The 24,436-nt window shown below is 37.7% G+C and overlaps 1 protein-coding gene across 3 annotated transcripts in view; it reads left to right on the top strand.

The window, feature by feature from the left end:
* The window catches only part of ZNF326 (zinc finger protein 326), a 38,549-nt gene extending 30,935 nt beyond the window's left edge, over positions 1-7,614 (top strand). For all 3 annotated transcript variants that reach the window (XM_003808403.7, XM_063607022.1, XM_063607023.1), the window contains one exon: positions 1,353-7,614. In XM_003808403.7, the coding sequence (XP_003808451.1) occupies positions 1,353-1,700 (348 nt within the window). In that variant the 3' untranslated portion in view covers positions 1,701-7,614. The remainder of the gene's footprint in view (positions 1-1,352) is intronic.
* The last annotated feature ends 16,822 nt before the right edge of the window (positions 7,615-24,436 follow it).

The following is a 24,436-nucleotide window of genomic DNA, read 5'->3' as shown; positions in this document are numbered from 1 at the left end:
ATGCAGTGGCGCGATCTTGGCTCACTGCAAGCTCCACCTCCTGGGTTCACGCCATTCTCCTGTCTCAGTTTCCTGAGTAGCTGGGACTACAGGTGCCTGCTACCAGGCCCGGCTAATTTTTTGTATGTTTAGTGGAGTCAGGGTTTCACCGTGTTAGCCAGGATGGTCTCAATCTCCTGACCTTGTGATCCACCCGCCTCAGCCTTACAGGTGTGAGCCACCACACCCAGCTGTGTTCCTTCACTTCTAACTTCTGCTGCCCCCATGTATAGTGTAGGCATCTTCATAGGGTTTTTATTGCAGCCCTTTTTTCTACTTAATCCACCAGTCCCATCCCAGGGCCTTCCCATTTAAGACCCTGGCTTCACCAATGCACTCTCTGCAAGCAGGCAATTCATAAATGTAAATATCTTATTTTGAACTCTCCTCTCTTTTGAGTTGCAAATTTATAGCTGCCTGTTAGACATCTAGATATCTGAAGTTACAATTATATATATTAATAGCATATATACACTTCCTCCCCTTTTCCTTTCCATTAGAATAGTGATTGTAATTTACCTGTTCTGTGAATAATGTCACCACATCTTTTACATTTCCCTGGTCTGGGATATTAGAGTAGCCTCCTCACTAGTATTCCTTCTTTTGGTTCTCTGCTTCATCCTACACATTCCTGTGTCATTCATCTTAAAGGGTAGTGCCAGTCTTAGTATTTTCCTGCTTAATAACCTTCACTGTTACTTCATTTCTTACTACATTAATATAGCCTTCTGATATGGTCAAATCTATATGAGATTTGATCCAGATATATAATTGAAGTATTAAAATAAAATATTAAAATAAAGTTGTACCTGTGAATGTTTACTGAGAGGTTTGTCTACTTTTTAAAAGTAGAAGTAAGGCATGGTATCTAGTAGATTAAGCGAGGTACCTGATTTTCATTTGAGTTTTAAAGAGATTCTGTAACATTAATACTCATATAATTAAGCAAAATGTAAATCTTTGCATCATCCCTTTGTTTCTACCAAAAACCACACTTGCCTTTGTCATGTGTATATGTGTGTGTGTGTGTGTGTGTGTGTGTGTGTGTATGATTATTTAGAAATACAGTTAAGGGGAAAATATGACCTTTAAGCATTTCAGTTATGGAGGATAAAGTAATGGCTTCAGTAAATTATATGCTCACATTGGTATGAAATGGACAGTCAACAAATACTTAATGAATTTGTTATAATTTACTATGAAAAGTTGCAAAATGGCATTTCTTCCTCATGATATGACAAGTAAAAATTTCACTTGCCAGATAATGTAATAATGAATGTGCTGATTTTGAAAGCCATTTCTTATGTTTTTAGGGTGAGAATCCTTTTGAAATTCAAGACCATTCTCAGGATCAGCAAATAGAAGGAGATGAGGAGGATGAAGAGAAGATTGATGAACCTATTGAAGAAGAGGAGGATGAAGATGAGGAAGAAGAAGCAGAGGAAGTGGGGGAAGTAGAGGAAGTGGAAGAAGTAGAGGAAGTGAGAGAAGGAGGAATAGAGGGCGAGGGAAATATACAGGGAGTAGGGGAAGGAGGGGACGTAGGGGTAGTGGGAGAAGTAGAGGGAGTGGGGGAAGTAGAGGAAGTAGAGGAAGTAGAGGAAGAAACAGCAAAGGAAGAACCTGCTGACTTCCCTGTTGAGCAACCTGAAGAAAATTAAATATAAGGTATTAGATTTAAAAGGAGCTTTACATTTCGGTTCTAATGTAAAAAAGGGTAAGAAATTTAATAGCTTAAAATATGAATTAACACCCATGTTGCATGCATTCCACATATTAAAATTTGTTTTATATAATTTCTAAATGTTTAACATTTGTTTAATAAAATGAAGGTAAAACTATTTTAGTTTAGTTTTTATAGCTACCAAACTTAGATCCGATAAATTGTTTGTATAATTTTTAAGCTTAATTTTTATTACTTTATTGGTGTTAAGGATAACAAATGTGTATTGTTAGTATATCTATTCTAATCATTTTATCTTAAATGCTGCTCTTGGGAGTGAATATTCAAGTGTGCATCAATTTTTTGAATACTTACCCTAGAAGATATAAACTGGGCAAGTATTTTGTGCTCTGACTGTGTATTTTTTTACTGCATTAGACATTGAATAGTAATTTGCGTTAAGATACGCTTAAAGGCTCTTTGTGACCATGTTTCCCTTTGTAGCAATAAAATGTTTTTTACGAAAACTTTCTCCCTGGATTAGCAGTTTAAATGAAACAGAGTTCATCAATGAAATGAGTATTTAAAATAAAAATTTGCCTTAATGTATCAGTTCAGCTCACAGGTATTTTAAGATGATTGAGAAGACTTGAATTAAAGAAAAAAAAATTCTCAATCATATTTTTAAAATATAAGACTAAAATTGTTTTTAAAGCATATTTCAAATAGAGGTGAGTTTGAACTGACCTTATTTATACTCTTTTTAAGTTTGTTCCTTTTCCCTCTGCCTGTGTCAAATCTTGAAGTCTTGCTGAAAATACATTTGATACAAAGTTTTCTGTAGTTGTGTTAGTTCTTTTGTCATGTCTGTTTTTGGCTGAAGAACCAAGAAGCAGACTTTTCTTTTAAAAGAATTATTTCTCTTTCAAATATTTCTATCCTTTTTAAAAAATTACTTTTTATGGCTTATATACCTACATATTTAAAAAGAGAACATGAGCTTGATAGAGGATCTATTCTTAAATAATTTATTTTCAAACAACCATCTATGTCACTAAAAAGTAGTGCTCTTATTTTTTTCAATCTTTACTGTGGCCTCTTTTGAGAGTAGGGTCCGTATTTTTTTTTTTTCTTTTTTGGGACAGCGTTTCACTCTGTCACCCAGGCTGGAGTGCAGTGTAGCCTCAACCTCCTGGGCTCAAGCGATCCTCCAACTTAGCCTCCCAAGTAGCTGGGACTGTTAAGTGTGAGCCACCATGCCCAGCTAATTTTTGTAGTTTTTGTAGAGACGGGGTTTTACCATGTTGTCCAGGCTGGTTTCGAACTCCTGGGGTCAAGTGACCTGTCTGTCTTGGCCTCCCACAGTGCTGGGATTGCAGGTGTGAGCCACCATGCCTGGCATAGGGGGCTATATTTCAGTGAAATTAGAAAAGTTTTGAGGCATCGAATGGATAAATGGATGAATATATCAAATTGTAAGGTATTAAGTGGGTGAATGTATGGACATTTGTAGAATCCCACAGATAATTTATCTTTTTGTGTAAAATAAGGCTTTTAAAACTAGACTTTCTGAACCAATACAGTTGTTTTTTTTTTTTTTTTTTTTTTTTTGAGGTGAACTAGGTTTGCCTAGCTTTAAGCTGGCAATATCTAATAGATACTTGCATCTAATTTTAGGGATTTGGTGCCAAATGAGAGAAGGGTAGTTGAAGACTAGATAAATTTGGATACTATCTAGGAGTCTGTATTTACTTAGCAGGCTTTTGAAAGCCTTTTTGCTTAGGAGTTCAAATTTTAAGGATAATAGAACTTGTTACCCTCTTATTTCTCCTTTATTTAAAAATGTTTGTGGAAGGGCTAAGGTAAAAGAATAATAAATTCCTCTAGGTTATTAGTATTTGGTTCTTCTGATACTAAGCTGAGTGATTTTTTTTAAAACAATGTCTCTGGTAGTCTGATTGAGATATGAAACTTTTGGAAAGAAAACCATTATGTAACAAGGATCCTATGTAATAACTGGGTAAATGTTTTAGAATGAGAGATAGGAAAGAACATCTAAGTAGTACTTTTTTGTGGGACGCCTGAGCCTTTATACAGCCTAGCTAATTTGCAAGGTAATGATAAAAGTGTATTTTGTTACTGTGCTTAATTCAGAAATTCAAATTCATGTATTTCCTATTGGATAATTTGTAGACGGGCAGTTTACTTTATAGTCAGGTTAGTTTTTGTGATCCTTAGTGTTTATATTTGCATTGCTTTTGTAATAAGGATTTATATAAGATCTTAAACACCTTTCAACTTCTGTTTTCCAAGTATCACTTGTTTTCTCTATTACAAAGTGAGATACATAGTTCTAAATAACCAAAGAAATTTATTTATAACCTACACAGTTGTTTCAGCTACATGCCTAGGGACTATCCTGTATTATTCCCTTTTTATCACTTCCTACCTGCAGTCTATCAAAAAGTCTGTCTGTTCTACTTCCAAAATTTATCTGCCGACTCTTCTACCTCCACTGCAACCAACCCAGTTCAAGTCATGATAATTTCTTGTTAACTAATCTTGATTCCACCCTTACCATGATAGATTCAGTTTTCTACACAAGTATAAGCTTTTAAAAATGTAATTCAGATGATGTTAATCTCATGCTTTTTTTTTTTTTTTGTACCTATACAGTTAGAACTCCTTATCATGTTGATCAGACTGGCCTAGCTTTCCAACTTTATATCATATACCATTCTTACCAGCCATAATGGCCTTTTGTTACTTTTTTGATGAGTTCTTTCCTACAAAGACCTTTGCATTTTCTTATTCTATAGCGTATACCCATCAGCTTTCCTTGGCTGATTCTTCATCCTTCAGGTCACCTTAAATGTTAGAAAAGGGGAGTAGTTCTAAAATGTTTGTAGAAACGAGGATTTGGGGGTACCAACCTAGATTTTACCAGAGCATATTCTTTGGAGGTGTTCTTTTTTTCTACTTTTTTTTTTTTCTTTAGGGTCTGTCTTTGTCATGCAGGCTGGAATTCAGTGGCACGATCATGGCTTACTGCAGCCTTGACCTCCTGGGCTCAAGCGGTCGTCCCGCCTTAGCCTCCCAAGTAGCTGGGACCACAGACGTGCACCATCACACTCAGCTAATATTTTTTTTGTAGAGATGGGGTCTTGCTTTGTTGCCCAGGCTAGTCTTGAACTCCTGGACACAAGCAGTCCTCCCACCTCAGCTTCCCAAAGTGCTAGGATTACAGTCAAGAGCCACCACGCCTATCCTGGAGGTGATATATTTTTAACAAATATCTCACATGATTTTGAAGGTAGTGGTCAGTGATTGCACTTTGAGAACATTCATAGGGCCCTCATACAAATTTCTGGTGCCTGTAACTCTTCCCCTATCAAGGCAGGAGTTTCTGCCCTTTTGAATATAAACATAGGTTTGGGGGATTCTTCATAATACTTTCTGAAAGCACTGGAATCTATAACAGACCTGTGGGAGTCAGAAAATGGGGACTTTCCCCCCCTCATTTAATACTTACAACTATATTGGTAAGTTAGTAGGTGTAGTAATTTTCCCATATAATAAGCCCACTCTTGTACATGTAGAAACAGAGAAAAGAACTACAAAGGTAAATGTTGGTGCATGTTGAAATGTATTTAAGAACTCTGTTTTTGTTGGCAAGATTGTTCTTATTGTAGAAGTGGATATTATCAGATTATTTTAGATGTTATTTAACATTTGATTTATTTACCAAATTGTCCTTACTTTGAATATAAGCAAACTTTTTTATTGTGGTAAAGTATACATAGCATAAAATTAGCATTCTAATCATTTTTTAATGTACCATTTAGTGGCATTAATTACAAGCAAACTTTTTTTTTTTTTTTGAGACATAGCCTCACTCTGTCACCCAGGCTGGAGTTCAGTGGCACTATCTCAGCTCACTGCAATCTCTGCTTCCTGGGTTCAAGTGATTCTTGTGCCTCAGCCCTCCCGAGTAACTGGGATTACAGGCACACACCACCATGCCCAGCTAATTTTTTTGTATTTTTAATAGAGATGGGGTTTCATTATATTGGTTAGGTTGGTCTTGAACTCCTGACCTCAAGTGATCCGCCTGCCTTGGCCTCCCAAAGTGCTGGGATTATAGGCATGAGCCACTGCGCCTGGCATACAAACTTTTGATTACAGTTTGACACCTGTTGATGGACAGAAAATGGAGTAACCGTACAGGCAGGAATGTTCTAGTCTGCGTGACAGTTACAGTTCATTTTATAAATAAACAATTTGACTTTTTTTGGTAGTTATGGTCCCTACCCTCAGTGCTGTATCTCTATTTGGTATTCGAACAAATCCAGGGAATCTGCAAGGCTGAAGGGCAGATTCTTGGCAATGGTAAATTCAGTAGGTCCTGCCACCATTTGAGGCCTCCTTGGAGACAGCCATACTAGTCTAATCTCTTCTTGACTTTCCCTTCTTCTTTCCCAGACCTCTAATTCCCAGAGGTCTGTTGTGAATTCTAATGCTTTCAGAAAATATTACGGAGAATCCCACAATGATAAAATTTCCCAGTTTTTGTTTTAAAACAAAGTTGAAAAATATTATATTAGGGGTCAGGGTGGGGTGATGTTGATGGTGACAGATGGCCCCCTTGGTGACAGGGAGGTATGAAATAGCATGGAGTGTGGAAGGGTACTATGGGTAGCTTATTTATTAGATCAGTATAAAGTATAGATTTAAGAGAGTTAGATTAAAATGGCATGCTTGATTCAAGTCATTAAATTCTAAAGTTCTATTAAAATTGTAGAGGAGATACAATAATACAAATTTCAGCAATAAGGTTAGATTTATAATCACACTAGGAAGACAAGAAGGGTGCTGTGAAATATTTCTAGAAGATACAAAGCAAGGAATTAGATCTTGGTGAAACCAAGAGAGCCAAGGAACTGACAGCCACATACAGAAATTAAAGAATTACCTCCAATTGTAGAGACAGCTCTGAGATGGGGTGTCTGTAGTGTGCTAAGCCAGATTTTTGAAGGACTAGATAGTTATTCTGGTCTCTGACTCAGAGCTGCTGGTCCACAGAATTCCTCTAAGCTATAGCTGTAACACAATTTGATGTTTGCCAAATAAGGTGAGACTCACAGAGTATATGTGCAGAGCATATAATGCAGAGCATACAAATAGGGGCCATCGAAGTGTGGCAGTGCCCTAGGTATATTGTGATTACCACAAGGAGCTTTATTCCTCATACTTAGAAAACAAGCAAACAAAGAAAAATCTGCCAGCTGTCTATTTCCCAATTTTCCTTCTGACTGTTCCTTTCTCCTTCCTCACACAATTAAAATGCTAGGTTTCCTGTAATCGCAATCTTCAGGGAATTTTTCACTCAAGCCCAGAAAATAAACTCCAGATAATGATACTGAGAAATTTATTGGTTGGAAAACTGCTATCTGCAGGCCTCCCACTACCTATTTCTTAGTAGATTTTACGTTTTTAAAGGGTTGTAGAACACCAAAACAATATATGACAGATACTGTGTTTGGGCCTCAAAGCCTACCCTTTATATAAAAAGTTTGTTGACTCCTAGGCTCTCATTTGCAAGTAGACAAATGAGAAACAGCAAATATTTAAGGAAAAGAGCAACATGAAAAATACACAGCAAACTTAACAAGCAGAAAGAATTCTTGGGGAAACAATTCGGGGGAAAAATGACCAAGTATAATTAGTATTATATGGAATAATAATTAGTACTACTTATAATAGTTTCATATGTAATCCTCATCATATTATATGTCATTATAATCCTCAAATATTTTAGAGGTTATTGTACTAATTTTAAAAATGCGAGTTGGTATAAAGAAGTATCTTGGAAATAAACAGTTGTGAAAATAAACTCTGTTTTAGGCTGATTAGTTGAATAAACATGGCTGAGAATCAAATTACTGAGCTAGAATTTTGAGCTGAAGATACTTCCAGAGCTTACAAGAAAAGATAAAAAAGATGGAAGTTACAGTAAAAGACATAGATGTATCTCTTAAAGACATAGAAAACCCAGAATACCATCTGTTTAAAAATTAAACTTCATGAGATTAAGAGCCATATGTATAGAGAATTCACCATTGAGTACCCTGTATATATCACAGTGCCAGGTAAATACTATGCAATAAATATTTTTGAATGTATGTATGTATGTTACAGTATAAATATATAGAGGAGTTCCAGAAAGTGAAAAAAGAAGTGAAGAATAGGAAAAAAAAAATCTTCTGATGAAAGATTCATATTAGAAGTCTCCAGTGCTGAGCAAAAACAATGAAAAAGTCATACAGGATGAATACTGACAAAATATGTGTAATCCCAAGCTTAGAAAAATCTCAAAATGTCTAAAGAGAAACAGTGTACCTATAAGGGGAAAAGAATCACATTGGTCTCAGACTTGTCATCTGTACGTTGGAGTGCTACAACATACTGCTATTTTTGAAGTTCTGAGGGAGAACTGTTTTGAATTTAGACTTCTATCTTGAGTGAAACTGTCAAGAGTAAGGGCACAGTAAGGACATTCTAGCAATTTTAGAACATGCAAGGATTTCAGAAATTAACTCATAAAACACAATCTGCACGGCATGATATCAAATTATGTAAAGAAAAACTTGGTAAACAAGAAATTGTCAAATTTATAATCATAGCTACATATTTGAACACAGCTCTTAGAAATTGTCAGATAAAGAGTTCAAAATAGAGGAAACATTTTGAATTATATAGTGCACAAATTTTAATAGCTATAGAATATTTCTTTTCAAATGCCATGAAAAGATGACCATGAAGCAAAAACCACAATATTTTTTTGTTTGTTGATAGGTAGGAATTCAGGGTCCATCCTGTCATCACAATGCAATGAAACTAGAAATTAGCAAGTGGATAGCAATAAATCAATTTTTAAAAATCAGACAAAAGAAAACACTGTCCGTGTAATGCTTGCATTTAAAAGGAAATAAAAACTTATGAAAGAGAATCTTTAAGCAGTTCTAGATTATACAAAATGTTGAAACATCTCAATTTGGTCTCTGAGGCTAGCATAATCCTTATTCCAGAAAATTGTTCATCAAAGATAACTATAGACCAGTCTCACTTATGAACAAATGTAATTTGTTGAAACTGGTCATGTTGAAAAAACATGACCAATTAAATATCCCAAAATAATGTGTCATGGTAGAGTAGGGTTTATCTGAAAACTGCAACATGACGATTATGTAACTCAATCCTTTAGGAAATTTATTACTTTAACTTAAAAAAAAAACCACTATAAGCTTGATAGATGCTGGAAAAACATTTCCTAAGATTGAACACGTTCCAGATTTAAATTTTTCAGGCTGAGAATAGAATAAAGCCTTTGTAACTTGGCTAAGGACTAGGAAGGTCTTCCAGAAAGCTTCATCAAACATCTGCATTCAAGTCAGGATTAAGACAATAATGACTGTTGCCTATGCAACAATCATTTAACCCTAAGAAATAGAAGTATTAGGAAGAGAAAACATAGTCCTTATTTTGAGCAGTGTGATTGTAGAGACAAACATCCAAGAGAAACAGTTGAAAAACTATTAGAAATGACAAAAGGTAGTTTTGTTTAATAGTTCACCATGAAAATCTGTATTATATAGAAAATCTGTATATAGAATATAGCATTGGCCAATTGGAAATGTAATTTGAAAATCCCATTTGCAGCAAAACTTGGAACTGTATACTGTCTAAGAATAAACAATGGGAAAAATGCAAAATCCTTATGAGGAAAATGATACATTTTAATGGAGGAAATAAAATGCCTGAATAAACACTGTGTTCCTGTCTGAAAAATATTGTCTATATGCCAGTTATCTTCAGATAATTCATAAATTACCATTCCAGTTGTTACTTAGAGTTAGTAGTGGTGGCGAGAGAAAGTTAAAAATACCAGCTTCAGAAATATTGAAGTGTCTTTCTCATATATATAAGTTCAGATAGACAAGGCAGGGCTGGTGTCACCCTTCAAGGTGTCAGAGACTGAGGCTCCCTCTATCTTGTTACTTTGCTGTCTTTAAAACCTTATCTTTGGCCAGGCGTGGTGGCTCATGCCTGTAATCCCAGCACTTTGGGAGGCCAAGGCGGGCGGATCATGCGATCAGGACATCGAGACCATTCTGGCTAACACGGTGAAACCCCGTCTCTACTAAAAATACAAAAAATTAGCTGGGCGTGGTGGCGGGCGCCTGTAGTCCCAGCTACTCGGGAGGCTGAGGTAGAATGGTGTGAACCCGGGAGGCAGAGCTTGCAGTGAGCCGAGATCATGCCACTGCACTCCAGACTGGGCGATAGAGGGAGACACCATCTCAAAACAAACAAGCAAACAAACCAACCTTATGTTCGGTCGTCCTGTGTATATTCCAGCCAATGGAGAGGGAGAAAAGGACTGTTCCCAGAAATTGTACCTACTTTTCTACATGAATCTCATTGCTTAAAGCAGCCACGTGAATACAACTAGCTTCCAGGATGGGAATTGTGTTTATTCTATATGGCCATGTTCCTAGGCAAAAAAGCAGGGCTTCTATTAGAGAAAAAGGGGAGAATGGATGTTAGCATATATTAGTGTATTACTAGAAGTATATACCACTTGTTTATTCAGAAACTCATATGCAAAGTAAATAACCAAGAAATTTGTTTTACATGAGGAACATTTGACTTACATTTCTTACTACAAACATACAACAAAACTACAATAAGTATATCAAAGATAAATACATCAGTGAAACATTAAAGAAACAAACTCAAGTAATATGTAGATACATAGTTATATGTTAAAATCATGGGTAAAAGCCCAGGCACAGTGGCTCACGCCTGTAATCCTAGCACTTTAGGAGGCCAAGGCAGGCAGATCACTTGAGGTCAAGAGTTTGAGACCAGCCTGGCCAACATGGTGAAACTCCCTCTTTACTAAAGATACAAAAATTAGCCGGGGGTGGTGGTGCGAGCCTGTAATCCCAGCTACTTGGGAGGCTGAGGCAGGAGAATCGCTTGAACTCAGGAGGCGGAGGTTGCAGTGAGCTGAGATCGCACCACTACACTCCAGCCTGGGCGACAGAGTGAGAACCTGTCTTAAAAAAGGAAAAAAGAAAAAAAAATCATGGGTAAAAGAAAAGGAGCCTATGAATGATTAAAAAAAGAAAAACAAAAACAAAAAACACAACTACCCAAGTACGAAAACAAAATGTAGGAAAAATCTTTTCTAATTTCAGAGTGGAGGTCTTTCTAAGCGAAATATAAACCCCAGAAGCCATAAGGAAAAGGTTTGACAAATTTGGTACATGAAGAAAAAAACCGAAGGGTGAAAGATACCACTAACAAAGTTGAAAGAAGAGTAATGGGGTGGGGGGAATATTTGCAATACGTATAAGAGTCAAAAGAGTAAATTAAGTCAACAGCTCCAATTTATCAACCATTACCTTGGTAAATATGAAAAGAATTATAATAGTCATTGTTGGTGAGGAAAACAAAAGCCCTTTCCAAGATGATCCATGGCTGTATAAGTTGGAGGACAATTTGGAAGTATCTAGCAAAATTGAAAGTGTACATACCCCTTAATCTAGCAATCCCACCTGTAAATAGCTATGTATTTGCCGGAAATCACAAATGTCTGAAATACACACGAATGAAAAGATACTTATTTCATAAAATGTAAAATGCATTAAGGCTAATGCTTTTTTTTATTCCTATAGGAAAACGTCAAAAACAAACAGTTTACAAAACAAATACCACCTGGATGACAGTGATGGCAACTTGTAAGATGCATCCAAACACCAAAAATGATAAAATTTGTATTTATCTTTGATATACTTATTGTAGTTTTGTTGTATGTTTGTAGTAAGAAATGTAAGTCAAATGTTCCTCATGTAAAACAAATTTCTTGGTTATTTACTTTGCATATGAGTTTCTGAATAAATTTAAGTGGTATATACTTCTAGTAATACACTAATATACGCTAACATCCATTCTCCCCTCTTTCTCTAATAGAAGCCCTGCTTTTTTGCCTAGGAACATGGCCATATAGAATAAACACAATTCCCATCCTGGAAGCTAGTTGTATTCATGTGGCTGCTTTAAGTTTTTTTCGTTGAAGAATTGATGAAACAGGATATAGCTATAAGAATGGTCTTTGCAGCATTATTTGTAATAATGAGAAATACGAAACAGATTTAACAATAAAGGGAATAATTAAATTATGGTACGGGCATCACAATTGAATACTCTAGCTATTAGGAAGAATGAGAGAGATCTCTCTCTTTTGACTTGGAAAAATCTCCAAGATACATTGTTAAGAGGAAAAAAGCAAGTTACAATATAATATATAGTATATATTAGAGTTTCACTTAGGAAAAGAGATATATATATGTATATATGCAAGTATACAAATTCCAAACTGTTCCTACAGGATGCATAGAAATAAAAATACATCTGCCTAGAAAAAATGTCTGAAAGAATATATAAATAGTGTTTACGTATGAAGAGGGAAGTTGAACTGGGAGAGTGTGGACTTTTTTTTTTTACTCTACGAATTTCTGTTTTTTTCCTTTATTTTTAAAACAGTAGGTTATAATGATATGGTACATTATAATGTAAATGTTAAATCTGGAAAATGTAGAGAAGTATAAAGAATAAAATAAAAATAACTAGAATTTAACCACCAAGATAAATAGCGCTATTAATAGTTTTTGTACATTTCCTTATGATCCATTTTCCTTTGCAAGGAGACACATATTGATACTGTTTCTTGAGCCAAGAGAAACAGGAAGAGCAGGTTTACATGAGGAAGATGATAAATCAGTTTTGGGACATGTTAAATTGGCATTGCCTGTGGGACGCTGAAATTGTGTTATCAAGTAAGCAATCGGATATATGGGTATGGCGCTTAGGAGAGCTCATGATCAGCTTAGAGTATTAATGATTTCTCTTTCAAGTAAAGATTTTTAACATTCATGTGTCTGACACAAATAAAAATGTAATTCCTTGGGGCAGCATAGTGTAACACAGCTTATTAGCCTTGGGATTTAACGAACCTTCCTTACCTGCTGTTCCCCACTCCTACCCCAGCTGTACCATCTTTTAGTTCTGTCCATCTTGGGAAAAACATTTAAGAAAAGCCTCTGTTTTCTCATCTATCACATGAAGATAATGTTATCTTCCTTGCTAGATTGTTAAAAAGATTAAATGAATATAAATAAACACCTAGCACTGTCTAGGGTGCCTGGTTGGCCCCTTAACATTTTAGTTTTCCTATTGTTACTTAAACAACAACAACAACAACAACAACAAAAAACAGCTTATTTGTTTGTTCATTTTTAATTAAGACAAAAAGAAGTATTGGCCTGTTAAATCCTTACATGAAGTTAAGGCAAAAACATTTTTAAAATTCATTTTGACCTTGTTTTGATCTTTCATAACATGTTTTGAAGATTACATTATATCCATTTGTTTCTCTTTAAGGTTTGCACAGACCTTTGGTCAAAATTAACAAAATCATGACCTGATAATTTGGTATAATTGAAAGGAAATAATTTATGAAGTTCTCATAAAAGAATTAATCACACTTATTCTCAATGATTTTTTTTTCATTTGGCATCAAAGATCCTCAACATACAAGGACATTAATAACCTGCTAATAGAGCTTCAAACTTAGCCACCCCAAAGGGTTAAATCACTGTACTCAAGTGGGGTTTGAATTGCTTGTCAGTGCTGAGGGTCACTATCACGGTTAAATGACAGATGTTTTCCTGAAAATCCCTTGTATCCTTTCTGGTGATATAAAGTTCAGTGTCTGCAACAACAGGGTGCTGTTCTTTAATAACTGTTAAATTTACTCTTTAGAGACTTTACAAAGATGTCCTATTGCTCCTGGAGGACTCCCTTGACACCCAACTCTGCATTTTCTTTTTGCATAATGCCTACAATTTAGAGCCACTGGGCTCCTTGTTGTATAACTCCTGTGTCCCTAGTTCAGTATAACCAGAATACTCATAAATCTCCTTTTCTTCCAGTAGCTTTGTGCAGCAGCTGGGGTATGACAGTGATGTCCCTGAGCTATAATTCCAGACAGCCCTAGGATGAACAGATAAACCAATCCAAAGCCACTACGTCAGATAAAATGATGTTGTTTGCACAACTCAGTGCCCTCAAGAGATAGTCATGTAATACTCCCAATTTGTATTCTGCATAAAACTCCCTTTACAAGTTATAAACTTCCTATGGGGAACAAACGTATCCAGCTAAAAGATGCTGAACATGTGACTATATAATGTAATTTTAAACTCAAAAGGAGTGGGCTAAGCCTTTTCTATCCTAGAAACTGAAAGCTATACATAAAAAATCCTGTCTAAGTATGACATTCTTCAATTTGGAATTCTAATTAAGCAATGTTTTCCTGAGACCCTGGGCTTCATACATAATGTTAGGAATATAACTGATTAATATAAACATATGAATTGTACTTATGATATTTAAGTACTTTATAATTAGTCATCACAAAAAATTTAACTGATTGTTTTATTATTTGTACTTTATTGACTTACAGTTGAGGCATCTAATTAAATGATTTCCGTGGTCACAATTACGTTGGAGAAACCTTGATTAAACCATATATTTGTTTTTATTTGCATGGTACTTCCTAATTCTTCTCTCATTCTAGATCAGGGATTCTCAGTCTTGGCACTATGTGGCCAAAACTGGATTAATTCTTTGTTGTGGGAGGTTGTCCTGTGCATTGTAGGATGTTTAGCAACATCCCTGGTTTCTGCTTAATAGATTCCAATAGCATACAGCAGTGTGACCATCAAAAATATTCCCCGACAGTGCCAAATGGGAGGTAAAATCACTCCTAGTTGAGAACCACTGGTCTAGATATATTAAAGGAAATTAGGTGTGGAGTTTGAACTAACTTAGAGCAAAATTCTAAATGTTCTGTTAAAGGTAGTAAGATTTTCCTAAAAACAAAACAATGCAGTTTAGATTCAGCTGTTCTAAGAAGTATTGCTGGGTTTTCTCAGCCTTCTTTCTCTATATTCACCAGTAACTCTGAGCCCCCCGACCCCCTGCTTACTTCATCAGAACGTGCACAAAAATGTGGAGATGTTTATTTCTCCACTCTTCACTGTGGGCCTCTGCTTCCCAGAAAGTTCTTGTGTCACTCTTTTTTCTATCTCCAGCTTCTAGCACAGTGCATGCCACATAATACATGCCCCAGAAAGGAATTTGTTGGATGAGTGAATGCTACAGCTATTTTTTTCTTTTAGATGTATCATCTATAAATATATAGACTTTAAAACAATGTGTGTAGGGATTTTTATTTTGCTTTCTGGTATCTCTTTAATTTGTATAAACTTGTATGACTTTGTTTTCTTGAAGCATTATTTATTCATCTTACAGATATTGGGTGCTTACTATCTGCCAGATACTGATGCTTGGAGCTAAGTATATGGTTATGAACAAAACAGATACAATCCTTGTCCTTAGGAATCTTAAAGACAATTAGGAGGCAACTACAATTCAGGAATGACCTACTTACCCAAGTCTATCTGATGACACTGATTTCCAAACAAAATTGTATAAGGCCTAGAAACTGCCTCTAGATACACTGTACATAAGAAACATGCCCTGTAGACTTCATGGGTTTCCCTCATGCTTCAGAGATCCCAGATTGTTTCTTCTAACTTCATCCATGCTTAAAACCCCACAGGAGAAAATTCGTAGTCAACAGTGGTGGTGTATGATTGTTAGGAAGCACAACACATCTTCAAATAATATTGTTTTGTTATAATATTGATGAGAAAACAAACACTGATTCCTGGCTGCGCCACTGTTTGTGTGGAGTTTGCATGGTCTCCCCATGTCCGTGTTGGTTTTCTCTTGGTACTCCAGTTCCCTCTTGCATCCCAAAGCTGTGCATACTAGATGAATTGGAGTGTCTGAATGGTCCCAGTCTGAGTGAATGAATGCGTGTGTGTGAGTGTGCCTTGCAAGGGAATGGCGTCCTGTGCAGGATGAGTTCCTGCCTTGTGTCCTGAGCTGCCCAGATGGACTCCATTCACCCACCACCCTGAATTGGAATAAGCGGGTTGGACAAACGAATGAATAAATGAACAAATATAAATTTCTATCAGAATCAAAATTTGTAAAGTAGACAATAATCATACAAATGCACAACAATAAATGATGTGGTATGGAAGTACTCAGCGAGCCTGCCATACTTGTGATTGTTTTTGAACTGCATGGTGGGAGGAGGTGGTCCTTAACAATTTTTGCTCTGCAAATGTGTTCCTTGATTTAATCCACCAACACTATGGGTCACTCACTGATTCACCAAAAATTGGGTAAATAATTATCTTACTTGTTTTTATTAATCTTTCTTAAACATATGTATACTCATTTATTTTGTGTTTAATGTCTTTGTTTAGTGTTTTTTGTCTTTATTTAGATATTTGGTGGTGGTTTGTGAGTAGATATATGAAATAGGAACTTAATTTTGTTTATATTAATAAGCCTGTGGTAAAATTAATTTTGTTATAGTTGTTTCGCTTAAAGTTGCAGTTTCCAAGAAACCATCTGTGATGTTCAGTGAGGATTTAACTGTATGTAACACAGAGACAGTGCCCTGTTCTTCAATCGGTCGCTTCCCATGAAGGAGCCTCCCAGGAACTAAGAGAGGCAATATTCCAAGGAAGATTTTGAGAGAGGGAGAAAAGGTGTTGAATAGCTTTCTTTCTCCTCTAGTTACAAATGTATCCCTAAGTTTCATTAGGATCCATCAGCTGTCTGAGTACTCATGGAGTATAGTAAGGAAAACAGGTCAAGCTCTTTTGTCCGGTAACAAAAATAGGTCAAACTCTCCTGTCCTTACCTCTACCTGCTTGCTTACTTTCTTTAATTTCCCTGAAGTTACCACTCCTTATACCAGCTTTCCATATACCCCAAGGAGTGTCCACATGAATATTTGCTCACACTACATGCGGCCACTGCCAAACACTGAGGTCTCTCTGCGTGCCCTCTCTAAAAGCTTCCTGTGAATCTAAATTTGGTACTATGCCAGCAATATCATATGTGATCCTGCCCCTGTCTTTCTAATCTCTTGCCACTCTTCCCCTTACCCATTATGCCACAGGTACACTGGCCTTTTTACTCCTCTGATATAGAACACTTGTTTCTGTCTTTTAGCCATTGTGGTTATTGTTTTCTTTGCCCAGAATGCTCTTTTCCCAAACCTTTGCATAACTGGTTCCCTTTCATCATTCAGCTATGTTAAATTGCAACTTCCTCAGAGAGGACTTCTCATATAGTCATTCTTTATCCCATCACTCTGTTACCACTCACCACTATCTAAAATTATTTTATTTATTTGCTTATCACATGTCTCCTTCACTGGAATGTAAGCCCCATGAGAACAATAATTTTGTCGTTTAATTTGGCACTGGTACCTCAGCACTTAGAATGGCAGGCACTCAATGAACACAACCAAGGTTTTCTCAATGGGTCGTTACAGCTTTTTCCCTCAGGATTAGTTTCACGATGACTCTTAATTTGAATCCCTTCTAGATGTGTAAGACTCTTCCTATATGATGTTTTGATAAGATATTTGACTTTTATGCACTGAAGAGTCTTTGAATAACAGAGCTACATTATCTTTTAAAAATGTTCTCTTACATATACCCTAAACTACCTTGAGAGCTTGAGAATCATCTTGGTTGTATTTGGCTGCATGCAACAAAAGTCTATGTATGTTGGCTTAAAGAAACAGGGTTTACTTTTCTCACATAACAAGAAGTCTGGAGTTAGATGACTATTTGTATCGGATCAGCTGCTCAGTGTTGTCTGAGTCAGCGTCTCAATTTTTTTGGCCTTCCCCACAAAATCTCAAGATGCAGTTGCAACTCCAGGTAATGTATCTACATTAAAGATAGAAAGAAGGGATAGTAGGGAAGGTTGTCCCTAGACCTATCTGTCTCCTTTATCAGGAAAGCAAATATTTTCCTGGGAATTCTGTAACAGACTTTGCCTCTGTCTCTTTGATTAGAACTGGGTCACATGGCCATTCCTATCTGTCTATAGTAAAAGATGGGAAGAAAGAAAGGGGTTGGGAATTACTGTTGTATCAGTTTTCCAACGGAATCTGTCAGAGAAGCTGAAGAAGCAAGCATACCACTGGAATAGCAACACGCTCTGGGAAATAGTATCAACATGCTATGATTCAAAGGAAGACAACAGAAATAAATAATGATAGCTTCAAATTGTTGAACATGAATGTACCATGATTGCATTAGTTGCCTTGCATTTAGTATGTTACTTAGTGCTCACCCAAACTCAGATAAGGAAACTGAGGCTCAGAGAGGTGAAGTAACTTCCAGTCCCACCCCAGCTCACACAGCTGGTAAGGAGCAGTGGCGGAATTCATGCCTGGTTCTGATTCCGGTGACTGAGCACTTAACTCTTTTCTGAGTACACTTAAAATGGCTAATAATTTTTAAAACCAGGGAATCCATAAAATTAGACCCAAAAGTTAATCAGTTGCCGAGCGCGGTGGCTCACGCCTGTAATCCCAGCACTTTGAGAGGTCAAGGCAGGCAGATCACCTGAGGTCAGGGGTTTGAGACCAGCCTGGCCAACATGGTGAAACCTCATCTCTACTGAAAATACAAAAATCAGCCGGGCGTGATGGCCGTGCCTGTAATCCCAGCTACTTGACAGGCTGAGGTGCGAGAATTGCTTGAACCCAGGAGGCGCAGGTTTCTGTGAGCTGAGATCACACCACTGCACTCCAGCCTGGGCAACAGAGTGAGACTGTCTCGAAAAAGAAAAAAAAAAAAAGTTAATCAGTTACTTTTGCTTGGGAAGTGAGTAATGACCCTGAAGCTCATCTATCTAGTAACATTTAACACATGTATTAATTTATTCAAATATGTATTAAAACACATGCAGTGTATTCTGCTAGATATTATGTATGAGAGGGGCATAAAATGAATGAAATACACATAAATGTAAAATTTCATACTGCATTTATGAAATTTTCAGTCTGGAAGGAAAAGTAAGACTTGCACAGAAAGAGAATACAAATTGGATAGTGGCAGATATTAGACTGTTAGATCCACGAGGATAGGGATTATGTCTGTTTTGGTTTGCCCCAATTTTGCCCTTACCAGGCATATTCCTGTACACAGCAGAAATTGAGCACATATTTGTTCATTTGAACAAAAGAAAGGAACAGATAGAATGTGATTAGACTTCAGAGAAGGAAAGATATATTCCAATGGAAGGAATTAGGCAAGGCTTTGCAATGGAAGTGGTATTTAACCTAGGACTTGAATGATGCAAATGATTTGGAGCCAAAGAACTGAAGATGATGGGAGTGGTAGAAGAAAAGCATTCACGGGGGAGGAGCCAAGATGGCCGAACAGGAACAGCTCCGGTCTACAGCTCCCAGCGTGAGCGACGCAGAAGACGGGTGATTTCTGCATTTCCATCTGAGGTACCGGGTTTCTCTCACTAGGGAGTGCCAGACAGTGGGCGCAGGCCAGTGGGTGCGCGCACTGTGCGCGAGCTGAAGCAGGGCGAGGCATTGCCTCACCTGGGAAGCGCGAGGGGTCGGGGAGTTCCCTTTCCGAGTCAAAGAAAGGGGTGGCGGACGCACCTGGAAAATCGGGTCACTCCCACCCGAATATTGCGCTTTTCAGACCGGCTTAAAAAGCGGTGAACCACGAGATTATATCCCACACCTGGCTCGGAGGGTCCTACACCCACGGAGTCTCGCTGATTGCTAGCACAGCAGTCTGAGATCAAACTGCAAGGCAGCAGCGAGGCTGGGGGAGGGGCGCCCGCCATTGCCCAGGCTTGCTTAGGTAAACAAAGCAGCCTGGAAGCTCGAACTGGGTGGAGCCCACCACAGCTCAAGGAGGCCTGCCTGCCTCTGTAAGGCTCCACCTCTGGGGGCAGGGCACAGACAAACAAAAAGACAGCAGTAACCTCTGCAGACATAAGTGTCCCTGTCTGACAGCTTTGAAGAGAGCAGTGGTTCTCCCAGCACGCAGCTGGAGATCTGAGAACCGGCAGACTGCCTCCTCAAGTGGGTCCCTGACCCCTGACCCCTGAGCAGCCTAACTGGGAGGCACCCCTCAGCAGGGGCACACTGACACCTCACACGGCAGGGTATTCCAACAGACCTGCAGCTGAGGGTCCTGTCTGTTAGAAGGAAAACTAACAAACAGAAAGGACATCCACACCGAAAACCCATCTGTACATCACCATCATCAAAGACCGAAAGTAGATAAAACCACAAAGATGGGGAAAAAACAGAACAGAAAAACTGGAAACTCTAAAACGCAGAGCGCCTCTCCTCCTCCAAAGGAACGCAGTTTCTCACCAGCAACGGAACAAAGCTGGATGGAGAATGACTTTGACAAGCTGAGAGAAGAAGGCTTCAGACGATCAAATTACTCTGAGCTATGGGAGGACATTCAAACCAAAGGCAAAGAAGTGAAAACTTTGAAAAAAATTTAGAAGAATGTATAACTAGAATAACCAATACAGAGAAGTGCTTAAAGGAGCTGATGGAGCTGAAAACCAAGGCTCGAGAACTACGTGAAGAATGCAGAAGCCTCAGGAGCCGATGTGATCAACTGGAAGAAAGGGTATCAGCAATGGAAGATGAAATGAATGAAATGAAGCGAGAAGGGAAGGTTAGAGAAAAAAGAATAAAAAGAAATGAGCAAAGCCTCCAAGAAATATGGGACTATGTGAAAAGACCAAATCTACGTCTGATTGGTGTACCTGAAAGTGATGGGGAGAATGGAACCAAGTTGGAAAACACTCTGCAGGATATTATCCAGGAGAACTTCCCCAATCTAGCAAGGCAGGCCAACGTTCAGATTCAGGAAATACAGAGAATGCCACAAAGATACTCCTCAAGAAGAGCAACTCCAAGACACATAATTGTCAGATTCACCAAAGTTGAAATGAAGGAAAAAATGTTAAGGGCAGCCAGAGAGAAAGGTCAGGTTACCCTCAAAGGGAAGCCCATCAGACTAACAGCAGATCTCTCGGCAGAAACCCTACAAGCCAGAAGAGAGTGGGGGCCAATATTCAACATTCTTAAAGAAAAGAATTTTCAACCCAGAATTTCATATCCAGCCAAACTAAGCTTCATAAGTGAAGGAGAAATAAAATACTTTACAGACAAGCAAATGCTGAGAGATTTTGTCACCACTAGGCCTGCCCTAAAAGAGCTCCTGAAGGAAGCGCTAAACATGGAAAGGAACAACCGGTACCAGCTGCTGCAAAATCATGCCAAAATGTAAAGACCATCGAGACTAGGAAGAAACTGCATCAACTAACGAGCAAAATCACCAGCTAACATCATAATGACAGGATCAAATTCACACATAACAATATTAACTTTAAATGTAAATGGACTAAATTCTCCAATTAAAAGACACAGACTGGCAAATTGGATAAAGAGTCAAGACCCATCAGTGTGCTGTATTCAGGAAACCCATCTCACGTGCAGAGACACACATACGCTCAAAATAAAAGGATGGAGGAAGATCTACCAAGCAAATGGAAAACAAAAAAAGGCAGGGGTTGCAATCCTAGTCTCTGATAAAACAGACTTTAAACCAACAAAGATCAGAAGAGACAAAGAAGGCCATTACATAATGGTAAAGGGATCAATTCAACAAGAAGAGCTAACTATCCTAAATATATATGCACCCAAAACAGGAGCACCCAGATTCATAAAGCAAGTCCTGAGTGACCTACAAAGAGACTTAGACTGCCACACATTACTAATGTGGACTTTAACACCCCACTGTCAACATTAGACAGATCAACGAGACAGAAAGTCAACAAGGATACCCAGGAATTGAACTCAGCTCTGCACCAAGCAGACCTAATAGACATCTACAGAACTCTCCACCCCAAATCAACAGAATATACATTTTTTTCAGCACCACACCACACCTATTCCAAAATTGACCACATACTTGGAAGTAAAGCTCTCCTCAGCAAATGTAAAAGAACAGAAATTATAACAAACTATCTCTCAGACCACAGTGCAATCAAACTAGAACTCAGGATTAAGAATCTCACTCAAAGCCGCTCAACTACATGGAAACTGAACAACCTGCTCCTGAATGACTACTGGGTACATAACAAAATGAAGGCAGAAATAAAGATGTTCTTTGAAACCAACGAGAACAAAGACACAACATACCAGAATCTCTGGGACACATTCAAAGCAGTGTGTAGAGGGAAATTTATAGCACTAAATGCCCACAAGAGAAAGCAGGAAAGATCCAAAATTGACACCCTAACATCACAATTAAAAGAACTAGAAAAGCAAGAGCAAACACATTCAAAAGCTAGCAGAAGATAAGAAATAACTAAAATCAGAGCAGAACTGAAGGAAATAGAGACACAAAAAACCCTTCAAAAAATCAATGAATCCAGGAGCTGGTTTTTTGAAAGGATCAACAAAATTGGTAGACCACTAGCAAGACTAATAAAGAAAAAAAGAGAGAAGAATGAAATAGACACAATAAAAAATGATAAAGGGGATATCACCACCTATCCCACAGAAATACAAACTACCATCAGAGAATACTACAAACACCTCTATGCAAATAAACTAGAAAATCTAGAAGAAATGGATAAATTCCTGGACACATACACTCTCCCAAGACTAAACCAGGAAGAAGTTGAATCTCTGAATAGACCAATAACAGGAGCTGAAATTGTGGCAATAATCGATAGTTTACCAACCAAAAAGAGTCCAGGACCAGATGGATTCACAGCTGAATTCTACCAGAGGTACAAGGAGGAACTGGTACCATTCCTTCTGAAACTATTCCAATCAATAGAAAAAGAGGGAATCCTCCCTAACTCATTTTATGAGGCCAGCATCATTCTGAAACCAAAGCCGGGCAGAGACACAACAAAAAAGAGAATTTTAGACCAATATCCTTGATGAACATTGATGCAAAAATCCTCAATAAAATACTGGCAAAACGAATCCAGCAGCACATCAAAAAGCTTATCCACCATGATCAAGTGGGCTTCATCCCTGGGATGCAAGGCTGGTTCAATATACGCAAATCAATAAATGTAATCCAGCATATAAACAGAGCCAAAGACAAAAACCACATGATTATCTCAATAGATGCAGAAAAAGCCTTTGACAAAATTCAACAACCCTTCATGCTAAAAACTCTCAATAAATTAGGTATTGATGGGACATATTTCAAAATAATAAGAGCTATCTATGACAAACCCACAGCCAATATCATACTGAATGGGCAAAAACTGGAAGCATTCCCTTTGAAAACTGGCACAAGACAGGGATGCCCTCTCTCACCGCTCCTATTCAACATAGTGTTGGAAGTTCTGGCCAGGGCAATTAGGCAGGAGAAGGAAATAAAGGGTATTCAATTAGGAAAAGAGGAAGTCAAATTGTCCCTGTTTGCAGATGACATGATTGTATATCTAGAAAACCCCATTGTCTCAGCCCAAAATCTCCTTAAGCTGATAAGCAACTTCAGCAAAGTCTCAGGATACAAAATCAATGTACAAAAATCACAAGCATTCTTATACACCAACAGACAGCCAAATCGTGAGTGAACTCCCATTCACAATTGCTTCAAAGAGAATAGAATACCTAGGAATCCAATTTACAAGGGATGTGAAGGACCTCTTCAAGGAGAACTACAAACCACTGCTCAATGAAATAAAAGAGGATACAAACAAATGGAAGAACATTCCATGCTCATGGATAGGCAGAATCAATATCTTGAAAATGGCCATACTGCCCAAGGTAATTTACAGATTCAATGCCATCCCCATCAAGCTACCAATGACTTTCTTCACAGAATTGGAAAAAACTACTTTAAAGTTCATATGGAAACAAAAAAGAGCCCGCATCGCCAAGTCAATCCTAAGCCAAAAGAACAAAGCTGGAGGCATCACACTACCTGACTTCAAACTATTCTACAAGGCTACAGTAACCAAAACAGCATGGTACTGGTACCAAAACAGAGATATAGATCAATGGAACAGAACAGAGCCCTCAGAAATAACGCCGCATATCTACAACTATCTGATCTTTGACAAACCTGAGAAAAACAAGCAATGGGGAAAGGATTCCCTATTTAATAAATGGTGCTGGGAAAACTGGCTAGCCATATGTAGAAAGCTGAAACTGGATCCCTTCCTTACACCTTACACAAATATCAATTCAAGATGGATTAAAGATTTAAACGTTAGACCTAAAACCATAAAAACCCTAGAAGAAAACCTAGGCATTACCATTCAGGACATAGGCATGGGCAAGGACTTCATGTCCAAAACACCAAAAGCAATGGCAACAAAAGACAAAATTGACAAATGGGATCTAATTAAACTAAAGAGCTTCTGCACAGCAAAAGAAACTACCATCAGAGTGAACAGGCAACCTACAAAATGGGAGAAAATTTTCGCAACCTACTCATCTGACAAAGGGCTAATATCCAGAATCTACAATGAACTCAAACAAATTTACAAGAAAAAAACAAACAACCCCATCAAAAAGTGGGCAAAGGACATGAACAGACACTTCTCAAAAGAAGACATTTATGCAGCCAAAAAACACATGAAAAAATGCTCACCATCACTGGCCATCAGAGAAATGCAAATCAAAACTAC

Source organism: Pan paniscus, chromosome 1 (assembly GCF_029289425.2).
Source record: "Pan paniscus chromosome 1, NHGRI_mPanPan1-v2.0_pri, whole genome shotgun sequence".
Classification (NCBI taxonomy): domain Eukaryota; kingdom Metazoa; phylum Chordata; class Mammalia; order Primates; family Hominidae; genus Pan; species Pan paniscus.
Note: the sequence above shows the minus strand (reverse complement) of the source record. Positions and strands in the feature narration are given on the sequence as shown.